Here is a 25,038-nt window from a genome sequence, read left to right as displayed (position 1 = left end):
TGTGCTGGTTTTGTCCTCTGTCCTGGGGCAACAATTTTAACCTTTTTACTATGTATCTGTGGATGGAGTCATACATACAATAATGAATGTAATTTGGAAATGTCCACATTCAGCATAGTTATGTTTCAGCATTTGCCTACCCTTAAGTTCCATCTGGACAGTGAAGACTGTAGTTAATGACATTTATTGTCTTTTTGTATGATAAGCTACAATTAGTAGGATTTAGCTAAGCATCTAGTTGATAATCTCAATTGCGGAGAGACTTCAGGTCCTGCAGTCTGACTTTGGAATGGGTTTGATATGCTGCAGTGCTCCCAAGAAAGTATGCAATGTTCCCCATTTGAAAATAATCTTCCTTAGGAAAAGAGGAGAAATAAAGAAGACTCAAGGGGGATCATATCTGTAGTCTAGTGATTGTTGCCCAATGAGCAGATTAAGTGTAGAATCCAGGGAAAAGACTGCAGTGACCACTGGGCCTTATAGGAGCTGTGTGTGTGGGCAGGAAGGAGCTTGTGTGGTCAGGGAGCAGGTCAGAGAGGGATGGTCGTGGAGTTGTTTCTCTTCTGAAGTTAGCATGAGGGAGTGGAATTTGGTATGTAATACCAAAAAATAAAAAAATCTGTCTCATACAGAAGTGGGTTAATTCTCCTTGTTACAGAAATTCATTTGTCAGCCAGGACATGAATTATTTCCATGTTGCAAATATGGGTCTCTTTATGTTCAGTTCTTCCAGTGCAAAGTTGTTCTCAGTAACTCTCCCAAAGGAGAGGAGTTTAAAATTAATTCCAGCATGGAAGAGATTTATGGTGTTACCTGAAGGAAGACAATACAAGTAGGAGACCTTCTGACTGTGCTGAAGAATTTGAAGGAGGTAGCTAATAGGAAGAGAAATTCCAAATAAAAGGATATTTGTTCATACTTTCATCTCAGTCTCTACTGTGCTTAAATAAGGAGAAACCCACGGAAGCAGCTCCACTGACAAATGAGACTGCTAATTTGACACTGCAGGGTTTTTTTGTATTGTAAGATACCTAAATAAGTTGACTACCACAGTCTATTCAAGATCTAGGTGAAAGAATAAATGAAGGATTTTATGGAAAAGTAAGAGAATGCTTACTTCTTTTTGAAGGGACAACAGGAAGAGTTGTTTGTTTTTTTTTTTTAAGCAGATAGTGTCCTTGATTACTGGAAAACTGGCAAAATGAAAGGTCAGGATGTTCTCTTATACCTTCCAATACCATGCATTATTAAATTTCCGGAAGAAATAGAAAATAGAGAACTCGTGCTTTCAAATAAATTCCTAAAAATAAATGTGTGGTGTGCTCTTGTCTTGTGTGCCCAAGAGGAAAAATGATTTTAAAAATCAGAGAGTAGGGTGGTGTCTTTTTGTTATTTTTTTTTAACCGCTTGATCTTGCTGAATTATTTAGATTGAAAACAGAATGCAGATCTATTCTTAGAGCTTTAATCTGTTTGCATACTATGAAGTATAAAATAAGAATTAGATTGAAACTGATCAAAAGCTAAAAGCCAGATACCAAAGAGACAGGAAAAAGCATGTGCCCTACCTAAGCTTTAGTGAGTTGTTTCAAATACGGGACATAAACGTAACAAAAAAGGTGTTTACCAAATTGGGAGTACATGTTGAGTTTCCAATAGTTCTTCTATTTTCCTGGTTTCCTATTTTTATCAGCTGAGATATGTGAATTTAATCCCTGTTTACTCACATCTTTCCCAAAGATGTACCACTTATGTTTGTGATCCCCATGTTCCTGAAACTTTAAACTGTTTTGTTGTTTTGTTTTGTTTTGTTTTTTTAAATACCTCTTGCACTGCTTATTCATAAGACGTGGCAGTAGGACCCAGTTCAGCTCACTGTCTGACATCAAGAATAACCCAGAACACATTTCAGATCTGCCCTGTAGAGCTCAGTGTCTCCTGTTTAATGAAGATGTGACAGTCTGTGATCCTTCACCTGGTGATACCCATGCCTGTACCTTAGGTGACAGAGCCCTTACCAAAGTGGACAATTACAATAATAATTGCCAAAGTTTATTTTTGTCTGCATCTTTGGATTTTGGTGAACTGTTCAGGAAGTAAACATCATGGCATCATAAAAACTGCAGTTATAATTTTCCGTTTTTTTGGTTTTTTTTTTTGTCAGCTGGGAGAAGTGGAAATGCAGCCAAAATATGAAGGATCTGCTTTCACATGAAGAGATTTTTCGAGGACTTTGTTGTGTTAGTTTTTTTTTGTTTTTTTTTTTTTTAAATTAGTGTATTTTATATAACGTATGCTTTAGATACTGTAAAAATGAAAAGCTAATGGTGCTGTAATGAAGCAATGCAGGAGCTCTGCACCAATGGTGTGACCCAGAGTTTCAGACTCTCTCTCCTAGGTGGGCTGCAGAGCCTGTTTGCCAAGCTGAGTATATCTGAAGGTCACTGCTGATGTTGAGAAGCCAGAACTTATCAAGAAGTCAGATCACTGCACAGATTGAAAATGGCAGAATTTTTCTGCTTTCAGGAAAAAACACTGTCCAAACAGTGCTGGGTGCATGTTTGTAAATTCTGATTCCTTAGTCTCCAGCTAATCTCCTTGTTTTGTCCTGCCTGCAATATAAAAAGCCTTCTCCTGGCTGCAGCTCTGACCATGGATGGAACCAGCTTGTAAGGGGAGCAGCTGTGTTACAAAGGGAGATGAACGTGTCTGGTTCCAGAGATTTCTATAGTCCTCTGCGAAAATGCATGAAGAAAACTGTCTTGCTAAGAGGAGTAAGTGCTGTGAGTACATACAGTGAGGTAACCGTGTGATGTGCGTGTGTGACCAGAGCCTGTGTGAGCTATCCTGCCTGGTAGAATATTGCTTTTCAAACATTTATGTGAACTAACTCTGTTTAGTAACTCCTCCTCTGCTTGGTGTTTCAGGACCTTTTTTGTCGTTTAATGTCTTATCGTGCACTTTTCCAGTGATGCGATTAACGGATTTTGTTTGTACAGGTTCTGCTGACTGTGAGGTTCTTTTGTGAACAGCTGATGGGGCTGTGTGAGCAGAGCGCAGATCTGCGTGCTGGGAGTCTCCATGTACTCTACAGAATCTCTTGAGCAAGTTGTATCTACCTGTTTCTATTACTGTGGTTAACAGTATGCCTTACATACCCATGTCATACTGGTGGTGATGAGTTAATTATTAACTACCAATTTCTCTGTCATATACTGTAACTTCACTGGATGGTGAGGACATTGGGTAGGGCTAACTACCATGAGAATTTCTGCAGGTTTTCTTGGCTGAGCCTAAATTCATCTGTGTTTTTGAACTACCTTCTTTAAAGCTAATTTGTGATAAATCTCAGCTAGTCACTGAAAGGCAGAGCATGCCTGCCAGGTGTTGAGACCAAGATTAGGAGACTTTGTTCTGCATTTGCAAAACTGTAGCATCTTGTTTAAATAATAATAAAAATTGAACAACGCAGTTTATAATCATCCAAAATTCAGTGCAGGAAAAAATTACTACATAAGGTGTCTGGAGTGGAACAATCTGGAAATTATCATCTTTATTTAAATGAAATGGGTTAAACATAATAGAAGTTTAATTTCTGGTTTGAACCTCAGGCCAATCATAAAAATAAATGTCTTCAGTGGGTATATAGCTTAAAGCGTGTGAGGGAAGGTTACAAGAATTTGTATTCTGGTGCCAAAAAGGAGCAGGCCTTTGTTTCTTCACTCCCAGGAGTATTTTTGATCCTGCAGATCTCAAACCCAGTAGCTGTATTCCAAATCTCTGCTTAACATACACATAATGAAAACAGCAAATTTCATTGAATTTCCCTAATTTTTCTATGGTCATTTTCTGAAAGCAAATATTCTTATGCCTGTTCCGCTTCAGATAAAATTTGAATTTGCACTTGTAAACTTATTTTACAAGTAACTTATATTAAACATAAGCTCAAGTTTGTATCCTCCAGTGAGTGTTACTTTTCAAAAGGTGCATGTGTTTAAATGTGTAGCATGTATTTTCAGATTTATGTATAACAATAGGGACATTTTCAGACTTTCGTGTGACAGTTAAGATACTTCTCTTTATTTTAAGATTAATGCAGTGGTGGCATAAAAAAATAAGTCTTTAACAGAAGCTGCTTATGAGAGGAGTTCTAAAGAAATACTGATATTCAGTTTTTGAAAGGAAGAGAGTGATAATTTTTTAGGTGCAAGGACACAAAAATATGTATATGGATGTGGGTGTTAATGATTTCTAAATAATCTGGTATACTTCAGAGTTGGTTTCTGATAGCAGATCTATTCCAGACGCTGTCTGTTAGCTTATGTTTATAACGTTGCTCCTGTCTCATGCTTAACGTATAGTCAGTAGGTTGTTTGACATTTTAAATATATTCCTTACTGAGTTGACGAATTGATTATATGATGTATTAGTTATTTCAGTAACTATAGGTGAGTGACCATAGTCACCTACATTTTAAAGAATGCTGCCAGTTGGAAAAAAAAAAATTGAGCAAATATTTGACCAGGTTCTATGAAAAAAAAACAAAAATTCTATTTGTTGGAAAAGGAATATTCTTTGTTCACAGTGATTCTACAGTCTGTGCAACTTGGAAACATAAGCCTTACAGACTTTTCTCACAAGCTACAGTTTTTCAGTATTTCAAGGTGAAGTTCCTGTTAGTCTCCGTTCCCAGATGGTCTGGTGATTACTGACAGTGGATGATTACAATACCTCATTTTTTGAAGGGAGGGACTCCATTTCAATTACTTTTTATTTTGATTTGCTCATCAAGAATTATTGTTAACATCTTTGCTGCAATGAAGCAGGCTGTAGTGTGTTCATTAATGTACATACATATACATTCATAGTGTGCAATCTTGGCAGCTAGGCAACTGATTGTGCTAAAGTTTAGATTTATTCTTTGAGAGATATCTGGCCTTTCCAGATGTGCCTTCATTTGTGTACTTCCTTGTCAGAACAGAAGCGTGAAGTTTGATTGCTCTAGTTACATGATACTGGAGGAGTCTACTTCAAATCCCCACATCTTCTTCGTATGGCTCTCCTTGTTTTTATTAGTTATTTTCTGTAACACTGTCAAACTCTGAATCCACATTTCTTTTGTGAAATCAGCAGTGCAAAGTCACAGAACTGATGAAGAACAGAATGTGCCATTGATGATGCCACGAGAACACTGAAATATCCCACCGTTCTCCTCTACCTTCTGCAGTGTTGTGCAAATAGGTGATCCTGCTGTGTAATGCAGATAACAGTGTTTCATGAGCATCAGCTTGCAGACTTTCAGACACTGGATATGATAAGGAAGAACTATGTTAGGTACACAGGTTTTAAACCAGATCTTTGTTTGTCAAAATCAAAACTCTTCAAAACTCATCTGGATGTCAACCTGAATGACTTGCTGCAGGGAAAGTGCTTTAGCAGGGGTTGGACTAGATGTTCTCCAGTGGTCCCTTCAACCCCTATGATTCTTTGATTCTGCGTCCAGCAAACAAACTTATTTTTCTGCTTGGCAAGTATCTTACTCTTTGGGCAGGATGTAACAGTAATGTGAATAGTGTTTTTTTAGCTGCCTGTTTACTTTTCTCTCTTGTAGGACATAAGAGATGTTTTACAGACACCTACCTCTAGGTCTTCTGAAAAGCTTATCATGTGAATAACCTTATTGTTTCAGCTGTATTTAACTGCATCGCTTACATAATCATTAAGAAATAAAGAATTAGTTATGCTTCTTTGTCCTAATTATCTATTTAATTAAACTCACTAGAAGTCTCTAAGAGAAAATAGTTCTTCTTTATTACCTGTCACTTAAAGATTATCTTTTCTAAAATGAAGTACTTTCAATTACTTTTCAAAAGAGAAAGTCTCATTTTCTACGTTATAGCTGTAGTTCTTGTAAATATTTTGAATGTGCTCTTCAGGTAACCTTAAAGGCACAAATCAATTGAGGGTTTTTTTTGTGGCTGATGAGGAACAAAATACTAATAGTATTCAGTAAACTTCAGCTGTAAGTTCTCTGGAAGAGTATGCTGCTGCCACTGGAATTTCAGTCTGTGCTCTCTTCTCACTGTCATCTTCCCTTTCTAGCAAGGGAATGCTCTTGTGATGGTTCTTTTTTGTTTGCTTATTCTGTTTGTTTTGTTGTTATTATACTATATTTTAAATGGTAATTATATTGGTGTTTTATGAGTGAATGACAGTGCTTTTTACTTGTACAGTTTCAGAATCATATTGAAGCAATATTGCCATAAGCACCAGTAAGTCATTCTTGCTGGTGTAAACATCTTTCTCTTTCAGTATCAATGGTAAGCAGATGACAGAAAATGTCCCCTAATAATCCACTGAAATCTGAAGTGACTGATAGGCAGTGTGTGCCTCCTAACCAGTGCCAGCTAGCTGCACGTGCAGTTGAGTGTCTTGTAAAGTTAAGAGGAACTATAGTCATGAGATTTAAAGTTTTATGGCTATAAATGCTGACATTTTCTTCTTGGTTCCTTATTTCTTTCTTAAAAACAGAAATGATTATGTCTGAACAAAAGATAGAAACCTGTCTACAAAGTGATTATTGAACTATCAAATCTGAATGGACTACTAGATAAATTCATACCATTCCTGAAAGCATACAGAAAGATCTTCTGAGCTATTTAAAAGTATGTGAAAGAATAGATGAAAATCAACTGGTCTTTAAAATTTACTTGCAAATTTTCTTCTACTTTCATGCTTATTCAACAAGCACATTTTCTTGTAAGTGCAATTAAGCAACTGTTTCACATTTTAGGTTCGTTACAAATGCTATGTTTTGTCTTACATTTCTACAGGAAAATCTAAATTACTGAATTTTTTTAGAAACAGACAATAACCAGCATCATGCGTTAATGAACATGAATTTGCCTATATACCTATATTTGCCTATATGCCTATATTGTGTAGTTTGTTGATTCAGACTGATTCAGATTTCTTTGGTCTGCTATTTTTGGTTTTGAATTCATTTTCTGGTTGGATGATGGTATTTTACTGTAATATCAGTGGTCTTGTGGATGGCCTAGTCACTTGCTGCTGTATATTCTGAGCAAACCTTGTGTGAATCCCAGCTTTCTGTTGGTAGACTATGAACTATGACTAGACTGTGAGACTCTTTCAATCTTACATCTTTTTTCTCATTCATGTCTGGTTGTTTTCTTTGTGTCATGCAGTAGAGATGTGATCCCTTATACTCTGATACAGGCTCCCCAGTTATGCTGTCATTATCAGTTCACTCAGTGTCTTTGAAAATGGTGTGGCGGGAGATGAGGTGAGATGGTATTAATCCCAGAAACAATTCTAGGATTTAACAGCCACATATTTTACAAGATGTTCTGGAGGCTCATCTTTATTTAGGTTTGAACTTACTGTTTTGTATGGGAAACTGACATTCGTCAGTATTTTAGTGTTTTTAAGCTATTTTTCTTCAGCTTATTTGTACAGAAGGGGGCATTTATTATTGCTAGTTTGGTGCTTTTATTATGTACATATAAAATATACAAATCTGTGCGTATGGTAGCCTATCATATTTCATGCAGAACACATACTACCCCATGGGGTAGCTGCTGTAGATCATTGCCCACCTTTGCTCACCTTTACTTATTAGAGTGGGGCTATAAACTGAGCAATTCCAAGTCAACAGTGAGGTCTTGACAGTTGTTGAATTATGAAGAGTACTTGTTGGGCAAGGCAGCTGTATTGAAGAGCTGCAGTGAACTCTTCTTTGAATGTATCAAAATGCGTGCAGTATGTAGGAGTTCATAAATTGTTATTAATGGCCTTTAACATCTTCTGTTAAGAATATTTTCTCATTATTGATTGTAACTAATTGAGGCTTGTAAAGTAATATGACTTATTTTGTCTGCGAACAAAAACTGCCCTGCCTTTGCTTATACTTTCTAGTGATTGCTGAAATGCACAAAAATGTAAATTCTTAAATAAATATCTATACAAGAATTAATGCTAACAAAGACCTAGTTCTCTTGGCATGTGTTATTCAAATGACAGCAAAAGAAACTTAGTAGCTTCGCATTACTAGCCTTGTATATTCAAATACAGAAGACAGTCTGTAATTGATGCTTCTGTTGACATAGATCTAGTACTTTTTTTTGAAGCATGTCAAGAAAGGGATGATTAATGATTATACTTGGGACATCTATTGAAAATGTCATTGAAATTTTAATTTTAAAATGCAAGATTCAGTTCTCTCCTTTTATATCTACTGTGTCAGGATGTACTGTGCAATGCCACCTACTGTGCTTGTGCACGTGGCAAATGGAAACATCTCTGAATCAGCTTGGTGAAGTGCTATCAGCAGGAGGCCCAGGGTGACAGGTTTGTAGCCATTATTACCTTTCTTTTGGTGCTAGTGATCCTATGCTGGGGTGGGATATTTAAGATATAAATTTAAACTTTGTCTTTAATGTATGTGACAGCATTACAAGGAGCTGATCTAATACTTCACAATTTCATCTAAAATTTTTTTTCTGTGTGGTATTGTTAAAATTCATGTTAAAAATAGTCACTGAATAGAAATATTTTAGCTGAAGGTTTTGAGGACATTCCATTGAAGGCTTTTCAACACTGTATTAAATGATCTAAAAGTAAACACATTCATTGTTAATAACATGGACAGCAGACAGATACAGAAAGGCACAGGTTGCACTTGGAGTGACCTTGTACTGTAGACTCAAAAAAAAACCCAATGCCACTTTCTAAATGCAGTCAAAATTGGAATTTATACATTGAGAGTTAAGGAATGCAGATGTCTTCTATAAGAGATCTGTATAACATCCTGGAAAAGAGAAATTATAAAAGGGATCTAGAGGTCTTAGCTAGCAAGCAGGTCAGCCAGAATGCCTAATGTAACATCAGCAATGAGCTGAAGTGACATTGAGATTTATAAAATCATGACTGCAAGGAGAGTTGATTTTACTTCTGAGTAACTTATGGCTGAGAAGGACATTAGAATATTGCATGCAGCATCTGTATTTTTAAGAATACATTGAAAAAATGGAGCCTTGAGTTGTCATAAAAATGTTTCACAGGCTGAAGAAAATGCCAGACAGAGTAAATCTTAAAATTTAGTATGCTTAGCTTACCTAAAAGGAGGTGGAAACCAGGTGTACCTCAGCAGAGCAAAGATGATTTCCTCAGTAGATTTTTCCCTGAAAGTCTGCTAGTGCTCAGAGCAGGGGAGACAGAGATAGTGTCTTGCTTCTTTGTGCAACATTACATAAATCTAAGCATGTCAATCAGTCAGTAAAGACAGAGCTCCCTGCCTTTAGTTCTTGTTATGTAATGCCTAGAGGACTCATTTTGAACATTTTAGGATGATTAGATTTGAGAACAGCTTCTCCAGGTGCATAGCAGACTCTTTGCATCTCAAAAGGATCTGTTTGTTGAAACAATCTGACGGGCATGGTGGCAGACGTGTAGGTTACAGAACACTGTAAAATATTCAGAATGAGTGATTTTACAGTCCTGCAAGGCTCTGAAATCCAGGGGGTAAGTGAAGAAGTGGAAACCTGAAAATAGTCTTTTTTTTAATATTTTTTTCTTATTGCTATGCCAGGAATCTTATGGAATCAGACCACGCTCACATGGTCTTTTTTTCATTAAATGTGTATTGTATGGTACGTAAGAGCATTCCTTTCTAGAAAGCACTGAATATGACTAAGGAATTTTTTTGAACATTCTTTTTAAAAAGTTTTATTGTCATTACTTACATTCTATTTTTCCTGAGATTTTCAAAAAGAATTTGCATGCTGTAGAGAAACACGTTGCTTTTTTTTTTTTTTGTTCATGTGAATATGGTAGTTTTTACTGATCTGCACCTTAAGTGAGCAGTCAGCATTTAATTGTATAATTTAAACCCAAATCAGAAGTACTTCAAAGTGAAAGAACTTCTGAAAGTAATTATTTACAGCAATGTAAATAATGCACTGCAATGACATACTTCATTCACAGGTGTAAGAACTTTAATTACAAAATACATTCTTCTTTTAAATTTTCATGAGTTAAGAGGCTCTCAACTCATACAGGGCTTTTGGTATTGGGGTATTACAAATTTCTACTCATGTTCAGAACCTCTCAGAACTTAAGTATAAAAGAATGGATTTCATGCAGTCATAAATGAATTTGTTTACAATTTGTGCTCATGTACTCCTGCCACAAATGCTGAATTTGAGGAAAAACTTGCCTTTATTAAGGACATAATTACAAGTTGGGTTGGATTTAAAGCATGCATCTCTTGGCAAAACAAAGGACTGAAGGAAAGAGTAATTTGAAATTGAATATGTAACATAGAAGTGAAGGTATTACACATTAGAGAAGATCCAACCACGTGACATATAAAGCACCTGAGAGAAATAGAGGAAGTAAGACAGAGCTGTCAGGTGTCTCCTGAATGCAGTCCTTTGGATATGACTTTTAACCATGTTCTCTTACCACAATGACGAACTAAGAATCTACCTGAGAAATGAGGTACTGTTTCTGTCTCCTATTTCTGTTGTTTTACAACCTTAGGTGAATTTAAACCCTTGAAATGCTGGCTCTGCCCTCGCTGCACCTCCATTCATTTATTTATTGACAGGGGTGAAATTCCTTCAAGCCTCTGCTTCTACAGGCTGAATATCCCAGCTTTCTCAGACTTCCACTAGCAAGGAACCACTCTGGTTCCTTGAACATCTCGACAGTCCTTCATTGGATTCTTAACAGTATGTCTGTATCTGTTTTTCTCGGGAAGAGAAAATGAACTGAATATGAAGATTTTATTATATGGTGATACACCTAAGGAACCTACCAGTCACTCCATAACTTGAGTCTGAATGCCAGTCGGTACAACCCTGCTGTTGTGTGATGGCTAGAGCAAAACATAGCTGCAAATGGCCACTTCCCACCTTGTGCTTCTTCAGGCAGAAGATCATAGTGCTGTCAGAGGTAGCTCCACCAGCTGTCACCACCACTTTTCAATCTACTTTTCTATTCAATCCCATGACTGAAATGAATCAGCAGAGTAGAGCTGGTAAGCATGTAGTTTGCAGGATTAACCATTCTAAGCAGTAAACATCTATAAAGTAGTAAATCTTAATTAGTTCAGAACCACTTTCTACTATTATGAGTAATTGTCATGCAAAAAAAAGTGTATGTGGCCATTATTTAGAAAAACCCTCTTGGCAAGAACCATGCTTTTAGCTTTTATTTGCAAAAGCATTCACTTTAGTGACTGGTAATAAAGGAATGACCCCTCTGTTCTGTATCTGTTAGTTCATAAAATGAGTTAATTATAAGCACAAAATTATAGGAGTTGGTAGGGACCTCAGGAGACCATCTACTCCAAAGCCCTGCTGGAAGAGGTTCTCTGGAGCAGGTTGCATAGGAAAGCATCCAGGCAGATTTTGATTACCTCCAGAAAAGAAGGATATATTCTATCATAGGCAGGCAATGAGTTAATTGCATAAATTTCTGTCTAGGTTGGGGCTATGAGCTAGAAATCTTGAAGAGAGTGTTTAGAGTGATTTAGTCAGAAGAAAATATACAGTTAGGCTAGGTACTTTTCTGACCTCTGCAAGTAGAAGAGTTTTCTCCTGTGTCTTAAGGTATGGAGGCATGAAGTGTGAAAACTGGCCAGCACTCTATTTTTACATTCAGAGTCACATTCGGTAATCCATGTCATTAAGTCTTAGATTTGCAAAAAAGAGTATCATTAATCAACATCTTACTAACTGATGATGTATACAAGTAACAGGATAAGTAGAGAATGACCTAAGCTATTTTGATATGTGACAGAAGGAGTCACATTTGACAAATACTGCTTTTTCAGAATGTCATTTCAATCTGTAGCTCAATGAACCATAATTTTATATATATTTTTTTCTTTCATTGTAGAATGTTTTACAAAGGGGGCAAAACATCTTGTTATTTCAGGTGAAGCCGTGAGTATTGATGAAGCACGACTGATCTTAGAAAATAGAGACTAACATCCTACAGAATCAATTTTGTAAAGATAAATCGTTAATAAGAGGAAAAATTAGAAGCAAAATAAAAATATGCCAGAAAGCTCAATTTTAATTCTTGAAAGGTGACCTATTTTCTTCTGGTTTGCTCTTGGTGGGCCTTCTTGGTGTTCTAGGCATGCCTGACATTTTTGTTGGAGTTGGAGTTTTTATTGGTGTGTAAATGATGTGTTTTTGCATGCAGCTGGGGATTCGTCATAAAAAATGATTTTATTACAATCAGTGCCTTTAATATCTTCTACTGAGTACTTCTCTGTGCCTATGAACAGAACTGTGTCTATGAACAGAAGCTAAAAGACTGTGGAGGCATTCAGCTTTTCTCAGGTGTGGCTTCATCCATTGTGTATCTCTTTGAAAGGGATGCTGACAGGGGAAATTTATATTCCTAGAATGTCTTTTGCGTGATCTCTTCCAGTGTCTACCATCTTCAAAATTTCATGCATAATTTTTATACAGTTCCTCTGATACTCTTAGTGTTGGAGGACTTCACAGTGTTTGTCATAACTTTTTTTGCTTAGGTACAGCAATCTTCCAGTTGTTTGGGTCCACAGGTATTTTTGCAATTTCTCAAAACTAGAAGTAGTTGGTGCTACATTTTCATTCTATTTGTTGAGAAATTAGAGCTGTACTACAGCTCATTTCAACTCTTGGTTTATCTCCTGCAATTTCATACAAACTTGAAAATTATAATCACCTAAAAATTTTTGAAGATCAAGATCTAATTTCAAGATCAAGATGTGTTGTTGTTTTTTTTTTTTCCCCAAATTTCTTTTCCTCTGAAATGTAAGCAGACTCAGTAGACTTTCTGTCTTTTGACCCATCATATAATTGTGGGTTAATATAGTTTAAGGATTTCTGAGTATTAAAGCTGCATCTGGCTTACAATGTTCTATAGTCTACCCCTCTGTTCTGTAACTACTTCTACACTTTTACGGCCACAGCCATTCTGGTTTTCAACTTGCACTTAGTTAAATTTATGCGTCTGGTGCAATTGAAAATGATTGAAGAATTGAAGAATTGAAAATAACAAACCCAACTCCTTCCCTGTTTAGAACAACTCATTAAGCAGCTGCAGTAACTGTTCTTAAATTATGGTATGTTTGTCAAGCTCACATTAAATCATCTTTAAAATGTATACATATTTTATATATATGAACTTTGTTTATAAACAAATGTATCATGTATATAAAAAAGTGAGTGGTACATTAAAAAAAACCCAACAAATTAGGAGGGAGGTAATACACTAACATACATTTCACATTCTCTAGGGAAGTAGGTTAACTGAATATTTGATAGAGTCTCCAAATTCACATAGTGGACTCTTGTCTGTCTCCAGTTCATTTCAGTTAGTTCATTTCAAAGACAATGTAGGCAGGGTGTCTAACTTGTATGAGCAAGAACGTTAATTTTACATATCACATACCTTAAAAGCAGAGTCTTTTAAGGGTTTTTAAATGGATAGAATGAAATGTCAGATATAATTCCGTGCTTGAGGAAGATAAAGTCTTGAAGGAAACATTTTTAAAATTAATAAATTATCAATATGCTTGATGCCCACTAACAGATTACAGGTGTTAGGCATTTCAACATAGAACATAGAGCAGAGTGTAAGAAGGTAATTAGCCGAAAGGCAGGAGAGCAGCAGTTACTGACAGGTCTGCATAAAAATCACAGGAATAGAGCCAATCGGGCTTATTAAAAATATACACATGCTTCTTGAGATGACTAAAATAAGATGCTTTAGTGTTTTATAGGCTAGTAGTAACTTTACTAGAACTTCACAGCTGTGAGACAGATAATTCCATGGCGTATGTGTCATCTTCACTAAAGGAGTCAATGAAAATGCATTTTTGAGCTTTGGCTATACTTCGTTAGACAAACCTTACACAATTTCATCATGTTAGCTATTTTTCTTAGAATATGTAATTTTTATACCATTGCCTTCTAATACTTTATTGTAAGAGTTCCTATGCATTTGTGGGAGGATGGTCTTAAATTACAGCTATAATAAAATAAATGCTTTTTTTTTTTTTTTTTTTTGAAAGCTAACTTGAGACTTCCAGTTTCCATTGCTCCCTGACAGTAAAATATTAGCTACTGTTACTTCAAAAGTGCTCTAACGTTACTGTAGAAAAAAGCAATACTTAATTTAGTACATCTTTTGCTGCATTAAAGACAGAAATGAGATAGCTAAGATGAAGGTTTTTCTGACAGTTTTGGATCTTACAGGAAGCAGTTTCTGCTTCATTTTCTGTCAGCTGCAGTTTGTTTGAAATGAGGAAAGAATTTCAGGATCTGAGACTTCTTAATCATGAGTTTAAAATGAGAGTGCTGCACTTTCAACATCAGCTGCTGAACCTAGGCCGTCTAGAAAAGCAAAGTTTTCTCAAATGAAGAGGCAAATTCATGGAATCATAAAATATCCCGAGGTGAAGGGAACCATGAGAATCATCACATCCAGTCCCTGCCTCAGTACAGCACCACCCAGAATCCAAACCCTGTGGTCTGAGAGCACTTCCAAACTCTCCTTAAACTCTGGCAGCTCAGGGCCGTGCCCACCGCCCTGTGCATCCTACTCCATGCCCACTGCCCCCTGGTGCAGACCCTTTCCCTGTCCCCCAGCTGCCCCTCCCCTGACACAGCTCCACGCCGTTCCCTCAGGCCCTGTCGCTGTCACACAGAGCAGAGCTCAGCGCTGCCCTCCGCTCCCTGTGAGGAGCTGCAGCCGCCATGAAGGCTCCCCTCAGCTCCTCTGCCATGCGCTGAGCACACCCAGGGACCACAGCCGCTTATTATATATCCTGCCCTCTAGAGTCTTCATCATCTCTGTAGCCTTCCTTTGGACAGTCTCTTAAGGTTTATGTTCTTTTTGTACTGTGGCACCCAGTGCTGTAGGTGAAGCCGCACAGCAGAGAGCAGAAGGGACAGCCCCTCCCGTCACCTGGTGGCAGTGCTGAGCCTGCTGCATCCCAGGGTACAGTTGGCCCTTTGGGTTCCAGGGTTCCGGTTTCTGCAAATCCATATTGGCACTGATTTTTCCAAAAACATAGATCTGGTGCATCCTGTTAGACGGATTGTTCAGAGCTGCCTTTGGAGCAATCACAGGTTTCTCAATCATGGAAATTGAAGTTGGAGCTTCTGGTTGCTCTGCCAAATAACTATGTGGGAGGGAGGGCAGGAGGTGCCATCCCTCTAGCTGCAGTGTCATTTGCCTCACCAGGAGAGATTTCTGAGGCCTTTATGTAGAATTGTGGCAGGTGTTTTCCATGAGCTTTGGTGCCTAAATATGTAAGATTTAAGCAATTGCCCTCCATCATTAGCACCTACAAGTAGTGGATTCCCACTTAGTTGTCAGTTTATGTAAAATCTAATTCTGAAGTGCTTAAATTTCTTCTTATGCTGATGAAGTGAGACCCAACTCAGGTCAGAATTCCTCAGCCTTCTTAAGGTGAAATAGACCTTGCTGTGTTGAATCAAAATTTATTTGGTTTCCTTTTCGTTTTTCTTAATGGTTCTCTTCATGCTTATTCCCAGCTCTGTACATCCTGCTCGTTCAAGTACTTCTTTCAAAATCCTGTTTGTCTTTGCAGTGGTTGTGGTATCTGTTTTTGTTCCTTGCTCCCCTGTTTTGAAGCACAAAAAGGATTTGCGAGACTTATTCTGGGGGACAGAAGGACTTACTGCAGAGTATTTAGTTAGTGGAACTGAGGTCCTGAAATCATAGGAAGCTGCTTACACTCAGGCTGCTTCCAGTGAGCTTGGGGATGAATAAATAGAGCGCGAGAAATCTGCATGCCTCTCTGGGGCAGTACCATGCTGCAGCGTGAGTTGCAGGACAGAGGTGACTCCAGCTGTTGTTCCTGTTTGCAAAGCTCCAATCCAGCCTCCCGTCTGTACACTGTGTGTGTAAATCTGGCTGTAATCATTTTAGCTGCAGACTCATTCTGTGTGCTTTAGTTTATTGCTTCATTACCTCAAAATAATGTTTGAGCAAACCTGACTTCTGCACCTATCACATGAAGAACAGCAATTTGCTTCCAGTTCTGGAGACAGATGATCTGTTTAGGTAGCATTGCTGAGCTTTATGCAGTGTTATCATAATTGAAAGGTAGGAAACATTGTAGCTTGAATATCAGTTCTACTCACTTTATAGTTAGATTTTGAACTTTCAGAGCAGCTAATCTAATGTAACATAGAAACTATCGCTGAATTACAATAACGGTGCTTTAAGGTAATATGAAATACTCAGAAGATCAGTTCTATGATAGTATTTGTTACAGAATACTTGGGCTAATTTAGCAAAATAGTATATTCTTCAGTAGAATATCAACTTGTTACCAGCCTTCTAAGCATTAAGATATTTTATGGGTACATGTAACATATAAATATATAAAAAACTCTTATTCTTAGATATTCTTGTCTTTCATAGACTGAAAAAGTTCAAAGAGAAATGAAAATGGAATTAATGCTATGGAAAATACTGAATATTTGCATGTTAATGTAAGAGAAGTAGTTGGAGAAGATGGGGACTTGATTGGAAGTTCCTTTATAGACCCACACAAGCTTACCTCATCAAAGAACTTCTCTTCACTGTGGAATGACTTTTAGATACAGTGATTGGAAGAAATTTTTCATTACAATTAACAATTGCCAATACCAAATGGCGAGGGCATCCAGTGTAGTGTGTCACTGATGCTCAGTTCCCAATCTACAGTACTGTTACTTGCAGCTACAGAGGTACAGTATGAAAAAGGATGAACTGAACACATCAGGCAGCTTGTAGTGAGTTGGAAACCCCTTAAGAAGAAAGGTAATACTGTGATTAGGAATACAAAACAGTTTTTTTTTTTTTTTAAGTTGATTTTAAGGGACGTTAAAAACCAGCTCAACAGGTATGTTGTAGAATCATAAGAATCTGCTCTTTCTGTTGAAAACTGCAAGTGCTTTCCTGCATTGCTTGGTTTTCTCCATCATCAGGAAGGACATCACACTGTTGGAGCAGGTCCACAAATATGATCAGAGCCATATATATGATCAGAGGGCTGGAGGACTTTACCTGAGGGACAGGCTGAGGGAGCTGGTGCTCTTCAGCCTGGAGAAGAGGAGGGTCAGAGGGACCTTATAGCAGCCTTTCCAGTATCTGAAGGGGGTCTAAGGAAAGCTGGGAGGGACTTTTTATGAGTGTGTAGCAACAGAATGAGGGGAAATGGCTTTAAACTGGAAGAGGGAAGATTTACACTAGAAATTAGAAAGAAATTGTGAAGAATGTCAGGGTGGTGAGACACTGGCATAAGTTGCCCGCAGAGGTTGTAGGTGCCCCTTTCCTGTAGGGTTTCAAGACCAGGGTGGATGGAGGTTTGAGCAACTTAGGTGAAGGTGTCCCTGCTTATAGCGGGGGGGTTGGATCTAGATGCTCTTAAAGGTCCATTCCAACCCAGACCATTCTATAATTCTATAAGCCCATAGAAATAGTCTAGGAGATAAATTGCATTTTGTAAAAAATGCCTGGTAGATGTTTGTTTACTTTGTTGTGTTTGGGTTTTTTTTTTTTTCTTCAAATAAATTGTGTTTATAAGTATTGTATTTGTAAGTTCTACAATCACTGAAACATTTCTGTTAAAAAGGGCTAAAATCCCTTTTTTTCCAAAGCAGTTTGGAAGCAGGTTGGGTCTGTGATACCTCACAAAGTTGGTCAACAAGCTTCATATCACTGGCTAAGACAGCTGCCGTTCCGAGTTGTATTTTCTACCTGGAAGTAGGCGCAGAGAGATTTCTTGGAAAGTTTCTGTTCTACTTATTTGTTGTGTATCCCCACTAAGAAATACATAGTATATCAATACTTGCCTGCAGGGAAAGAAGGGATGTTGTCCCAAGTCTTCCTTCAAAACAAACAAAATGTTAATCCTATTCATGGTTAGGCAGGCTCTGCTGTTGGTGAGGAAAGCCCATATGTGACTTTGGAGCCCTACTGGTGTTTGTTACATGAGTGTTAGTCTTCAGCAATAACAACCTGCTGCCTTTCCCCTCCAGCTTGCACACAGAAACACCAATACACAGCAATGCATTATTCCTCAGAGAAACATGAAAAGCCTTTGTCATTCTGATAGCATTTGTGATATAATTAAAACATAAAAGTGGTTTCAAGATTCAGACTTATTTACTGGGTGAAGTTGGCTAGCCTACTTGTTATGCATGAAGTGAAAGTTGTGGCAGCTGAGGGTGTTTTTCTGTCATTACTGTAGCTGAGGTTTTGAAGGTAGACATGCTGAACTCTGCTGTAACTCTTTGCTTTTGTTTGTGTGGGTATGGTTCAGTTGGTTCTGATAGCAGTAGACTGATTGGATAAATTTCGTTTACCAGGATTGATACAGTCAACACACTAAAGATAGCATGAGACTTCAAATAAGTAGAACATTAGAGCATGCTATATTACTTTTCCTTCAGTAAGTAGTTTTATCTGTTAGAAACCCTTTATTTATTTATTCATTCATTCGTTTGTTTGTTTTTTATATAAAGAACCAATACATTGTCTTCCTGGGTGCTTCCAGGATAAGTATGCTTTTCAAACATTGTTGAAGGTCAATGATCAATTCTCCTTTCTAACCTCCTTCAAAGTCTTTCTTCTGAGGAGAGGGGCATCACTGATGGCTCATGATTCTTTTTTGGCTCAAGATGTGGAATAAAACTATTTATTTCAATAATTAACTCATTAGTAGAAGCTTGAGTAATGGAGTTGTGCACATATAATTTTTGCTAACAGAGACTTTATAGCATATTCTAAGACCTGTCAAATGATACTGCATAATAACAAGCCTCTGCACTGCTATTGACATTCTTGCTATCTCACCATTACTGCTTAATTTAAGTGTTTGTTTTGTTTGGTGACTGGAATGCAATGCTGTGTAAGTATCAGATATTAGTTCTAAAGATGAAAACCTATTTGTAAAAAATTAAACATTTATGATCACATATTAATTGCAAGTACCAATTTGAGTAAGTCACTTATTTTTGAGATATGTAATATGTGTATGTATATACATATTTTAAAAGCACATTCTTAGTTGGTAATTGTGCAGTAATGTGACAGTGTGATAAAATCTGGCATGTTATGCAACTGTGCAGTTTTACAGTATTGAAAAATTGAAGGCATATTAATAATTAGTCACACATTCAAAAATTAGTTATACTATCTTTAGTCAGAAAATCATGTGCTTTTTTATTTCTTTGCTTCTTGTGATATCATGACACACATACTAAATATAAAGTAGGCAATTTGGAATGAGTTGAGTGTTATGAATGGTACTTTTTTGTATCCTTCATCTGCTGAAAGAAGAGAAGCTAGGAAAAGATGAGAAAAGAAGGTCAGAAGGAGAACAATGAACAAGAAGGGTTAAGATAGTTAAATGCTAACAATGAGAAAATATTATTTTCTTGTACTGCTACAGAGATTCTAGAAGGTCCATTGTTGTAGAAACATTCCAACTGTAAAACATCACCTTCAGAGGATTTCTGTGACAGTAAAATAATTTGGTGAAAAAATAGTTACTGATTGACTATGAATTAATATCTATCAAGTAGTAAATATGGTACAGTATATTTGAAGGAGCATTTTACTTTGATCTTTCCTTGCGTTTGAGATCAGCTTTGTATTTTAAAACTTTCAGAACCATTTGTTTCATTTGTACTTCTTTTTTTAATTAATAATACTGTCTTCGAAAATGAGAACTAGAATCTGTCACATACAACATTTTACAATTAGAAAGCATTACAAAGATGAGAGTAATTCCTATATGTTTTATGTTACTTGTATTATTAACATACTTTTCCCCTTTTAAAAAATCAGACATAATTTGGATTAATATGTGTCAGAAGCTTTAAGTATAGAATAGATGTGTCCTGCCAGGCATGGATAACTGGAAGGAGTCATTTGGCTCCAGAGGTGTTTCAGAGGTTGTTTTTTGGCCTATTGTTGAATCAATGCATTGTGTGAAAATTGTGCCTAATTTTGTTAAATAAGTGCATGAAAATAATATGAAAGAGTTTGTAGGTACCTCCACCCATGGAGAACCAGTACACATATACCCACTGCTTCTTTTTCTAGCATATTAGCTTCAGTAACATTGCAGTTTTTTCCCCGTTTTTATTTATTTGATTTCTTGTTGTTATGCAGTGGATAATGCAATTTTATTATGCTCTTGGTTATGCTAAGCTATTAAGTTTTATTACAAGTACAAATAATTATACCTGATTATCTGAAACATACTTTCCTAGCATAACCAGTGGTATTACTTCAGTTTAAAAGTTCTTACTACCAGTTTAAATGCTTATTTTTCCAAAATAGGAAACGTTGCTTTGCTTGAAAATCATGGAAGATGTTTGCATTTCAGTTACACTACCTTTTGTCCAGCAATTTGCCAATTTACTAAAAGAGGCTTTAGCATGAATAAAGGATGTCGCAAGTACATCAGGTACAGAAATTTCATAAATGCAGCTGAAAAACTCTTGTTTAGGTCAGGTAGTTGTGTTCCTATATGTGCTAAGTAGATCCATAGTAGTCATTTACAGCATTTGTCAAAAGAATTTGAAAGATTTCTACTTCAGAACTGCCCACTTGCTGCTGAGTGATTGAGTAAGAGGGCCTGGGCTTTGCTGGATGTTTTAAGGGGGAGTGACAGGAAAGAAAGAAACACTCATAGATTTCTTGTACTTGACACAAAAAAATCATTTTCAACGTACATGAAAGATATGAAGTGAGATGAAGGTACATGGACATACATGCTTTGTGTAAGTTCAGGTGGTACTAAGAACTGAATGGTTCAGTATTCATGGCCCATGGGTCCCTTATGGGTGTGCTCTACCTGCGGTTTCTGCGTTGCTTGGCTGCAGGGCTCTGTTGCAGTGCACAGTTGGGGATCTGCCCTCTGCTGTCTTCATGGCATTGACTCAGGGAACAGTTCTGCTCCTCTTCCCTGGAGGGGGCCTCCAAAGTTGTATGTGTCATTTCTCTCCCTTTACAGGGAAGCCAGGAGCAATTCTGACATGGCTTAGGGGCAGCGGTTGGAGAGGCAGAGATCTGGTGGGTCAGACCAGGTCTTTGTCTGTCTATGTTAATCTGAAACCACAGTACCTACTGTTGTGGTTCTTTTTCTCCTAATAGCACCATCATTCATGTAAAATGTGAAATGAACTGAATTTACGGTAGCATAAAATTGAAGTAAGTAGAACAAGTAAGATGGAGATGTCACTTCTGCTCATCATCAAGTATGAAACTTGAAACAGTGAGAACATTGTTCTGTAAGATTATTAAAAAATACCTGGAAACAGTAAGTGCCATTAAACCCTCTTCTAGAACAGAACGATTATCCAGAATGGAAGATGCACTGCTTTTTAAAGGATTAAGCTGTTAAACACAGTGAGAACAGAGCAGCTGTCTATCTTTGTTCCATGAGCTATTCCTCTCTTCTGCTAAACTGTTTTGTTTCTTGAGACAAGGAACCCTTTGTTTTCCTGCCAGTTGCATCTTTCCCGTGATTTTTCAGACCACAATAAGGGATTAAACAATATTAATACCAATACTTCGACAAAAGGTATTTTTCTGCTGTGGTTATTGCTGACTATTTCTTTTAGATCCTGTATAATTTAAATAATTACACCTCTGTGCTGAGTTATGGCAGAGATGCCATGGATTACATCTGTGTTTAATGAAAGTGTTGCTTCATGGATTTGGCAGTTTTTGTCATGGAGTTACTTTGGTCATCTCCTCTATGCAACCTAGATAGCTAGAAATATTTACAGTTATTCACATGCTTTTTGATTGGAATCTCTCTGAAGAAACTGCCTAAAAAACTAAGCTCAGAAGTGCATCATAAGCCGTTTCTTAAATACTGTCTTATTTATCAAGTTTGATTTAGAAAAGATTCTACAGTAGATTTCCTGTTTAAATCTAAACTCAAATTCCTCATCTTTCTGTTTATTTTTTACTGTAAATTCTACCATAAATTTTATTTTTACTACAGATTACTGGAAATATTCATGAGTCCACAGAATTTCTGGAATAGTTTAGAATGCAAGTATGCTCCCAAGCCACGTGTTTTTGGTGTGTGGAAGGTTGGTCACTTCTTTACAAGGTGTACTGCCCTACTCTTTGTCTCTCGTTTTCTGAAAATTTGGGAACAGGAAACAGCAAACTGAATTCATTTCTCTGCTGCTTGGTGGATGGACACTTATGCGGTTGAGGTCAGGATCCCTGCAACAGAACATTGTATCTCTCCTTACACTGCCTGCCCTTAGCATCCTAAGGAGCTCAGAGTCACTCTTTAACAGAACATTTATTCTGCTGTCACACAGAGAATCTTCCTGATTGCATAGATTCAGCAAGCCTGAATCTAAGGCTTAAGCTGTTTGCTAGATTAGCCATGAATAAATGAGAAAAGCACAGGGCCTCTATGTGATGAGGTTTGAGAATATAGATTAGGGCTTGATTTAGTTATCTGTCTTTATGGTACTGTATTTTTGTGCTGCACTCTTCAGGGTTAACTGCCTTGTAATAAAGAGAAGTTGATAGTAATGCATAGTGCCATGCAGAATATCAGTATGAAATACAGCTTTTTTTTTTTTTCTGAGCTCTTTCACTTTGTATTAATGAAAGAAATAGATATCTAACACAATATTTTTTTATTTCTATTTGAATAACAAAGTTCATTAGATTATTAACTATCTTTTATTGCTTCTGTTGAGAACTCTTAGATGCAATTTGGGATGAACATCTTGAAGGCATTAATGGAAGTACAGTAGGAAGGAAATAGTTTTCTCACCCATTCCTTAGGTCAGTTAGTAATTATCACTGTTTTCTACTTTCCATTTTTCTATAGGGGTTCATCCTGAACATCTCAGCAGGTTATCTAGTTTAATCAGAAAGAGAACATACAAAGAATGAATTGCTCAGGTAGAGAAAATTGAGGGAATGAATTAGAAAAAATCCTTTTTTACTTGAAGAATAAAGAATTGAATGATTGGCTAATATGCAGGATTGAATATACTGGGACATTTTTGCTGAGGTTGTGTTTTCTCTTTTGTATATGTCTGTTTTCTTGTGAGAAATTAAATCAGGCCAGATAGTGACGCAAGAAAGTTTTTTTGGAAAGAAGGCTCATTTGGTGGGTTGGAAAGCAGAAAACATTAATGAGGAGTTTGGATGATATGCATGGAGATAATCTATGAAAAGCTGGAACAGGAGAGGATAGCGCAGCAAACCCAGAGGATGATGTGTGCTGCGACTGGCGCCTGGTCCTTGTTAAACAAGCCATTGTGAGGGGATCATTTTTCTTCAGAACAGCTCAAGAATTTCTGCTGGCTGAGCAGTTCCTGAACTACAAATATACGACAAAAGAACTGAAAAACTGACACTCACTTTGGGAGCAGAGGTGGGAAATGACACATATGACCCATTTTCCTTTTTTTTTTTTTTTTTTTTTTTTCCTTCATGCATGTGTTTGGGAGAAGTTTCTTTTGTTTGTGTGTTTGGTTTTCTAAGTGATCCTGTCCAGGAAGCATTAGCATAAGCTTCAGTTAGATAAATGGTCCAGAATGCGTTTCCTTTGTAGTGGTTCATCGCATTTTTTAATGTTTAGTGTCACATCAATGAGACAAGAAAGACACCCAAATGCAGAGAATGATGATTTTGAGTTAATATGAGAAAGCCAGTGGTAGAAACGCTGGCCTTTTTTGAACAAATACATCTCCTTAAGGCATGTCAGATAACTTACTTAGAGACAATTGAAGATGCACTTAATTTAATAGCTGTGATTATTCCATAGATATAGTAGTGCTTTAAGTTTTTTGTCCACAGTATTGCACATGCTGGTTTTATGTTCTTTTTCCAAGTGGGAAATGTGTAAACAATAAGCAGTTGGTTTTGGAGAGTTGGAAGGGATCTTTGGAGATCATCTAGTCCAACCATTCTGCTAAAGCATGTTTTCTACTGTACATTGCACAAGTCAGCCATATAAGAAATACAAGATAAAGTAACCATCAAAAGTAAGTATGATCAAAAGCATCTCTGAATCCATAAAGGTAATACAAGACCTTCCAATGTGATACTTCTGCAAAGGTAGATACTGTTATAAACAAAAAATCAGTTCAAGCCAAAATAGAATTTTGGAAATGTCTCTGAAGAGCAACACACAAAAGCTGTTTCTACTGTTTCATCTTTTGTTACTGAAGAAGAGACCCCATTCTAGGCTGAATTCCAAAGTAATTTGTTCTCTTTGTGTCTGGAGGTGTTGGGCTGAAGGAGTAGTTCAGTTCTGGTCTGCAGGTTACACTGTCACATGCCCACTTTTGTCAGCATTTGCAGTGTTGCTCCCATTTTCTAACAAAAGAGCTTTCCTTTTGGGCTTATTCTTGAAATTTGTTGTACATTGGTGAGACCTAAATGACCGTTTTGTTCCGAAGGACTCTGCAGGTGTTTTGAAGTCTTTCTTTGAATTAAAGCATTCCAGAACCACAACCATCACCATTTAAATATCTATGGAAGAAATACATTGAGTTTCATTTCAGTATATGATCCTGAGGATACCAGTGCTGAAATCAAATAGATTTGTTTGGTAAGTTCTAAGCCAGATATTGAAAAAATGAATGTCCTTTTCTGCTATGCTGTCAGTATTCTTTATCTTCACGAACTTCAACTTGTCTGTCTGTAATTCAATTTTTATTCTAACTTATCCTGTTATGCTGAGTACAAACTGTGCCAGGTTGTCAATTCTGCCTAATGAATATAAAACTATACCTACTCTACCATGTGAATTTGATGGATTAGCAGTATAATTTACAAGGTAAGCTTATTTCTGAATATATACAGAAAAAATGGGTTAGGGAGATTTCATGTTTTCATTACAAGAGTAATTCAATTTGTACTTTCTGAATAATCAGCAGTGAATATAAGAGATTTTTCTGACAGTCTTGATTCACTAATACTTTCTGCCTTT

General features: G+C 36.9%; 1 protein-coding gene across 9 annotated transcripts in view; it reads left to right on the top strand.

The window, feature by feature from the left end:
• MCTP1 (multiple C2 and transmembrane domain containing 1) overlaps positions 1 to 25,038 on the top strand; it is a 257,514-nt gene that overhangs the window by 33,129 nt on the left and 199,347 nt on the right. Inside the window, exon 1 of one of the 9 annotated variants that reach the window (XM_085212698.1) lies at positions 2,505 to 2,773. The exons of 7 other annotated variants lie outside the window; for them this stretch is intronic. In XM_085212698.1, the coding sequence (XP_085068824.1) occupies positions 2,699 to 2,773 (75 nt within the window). In that variant the 5' untranslated portion in view covers positions 2,505 to 2,698. Of the gene's footprint in view, positions 1 to 2,504; positions 2,783 to 25,038 lie in introns of those variants that run through there. One more of the 9 variants, XM_085212697.1, reaches the window with a different exon arrangement.

This window comes from Meleagris gallopavo, chromosome Z (assembly GCF_905368555.1).
Source record: "Meleagris gallopavo chromosome Z, MGAL_WU_HG_1.1, whole genome shotgun sequence".
NCBI lineage: Eukaryota > Metazoa > Chordata > Aves > Galliformes > Phasianidae > Meleagris > Meleagris gallopavo.
Note: the sequence above shows the minus strand (reverse complement) of the source record. Positions and strands in the feature narration are given on the sequence as shown.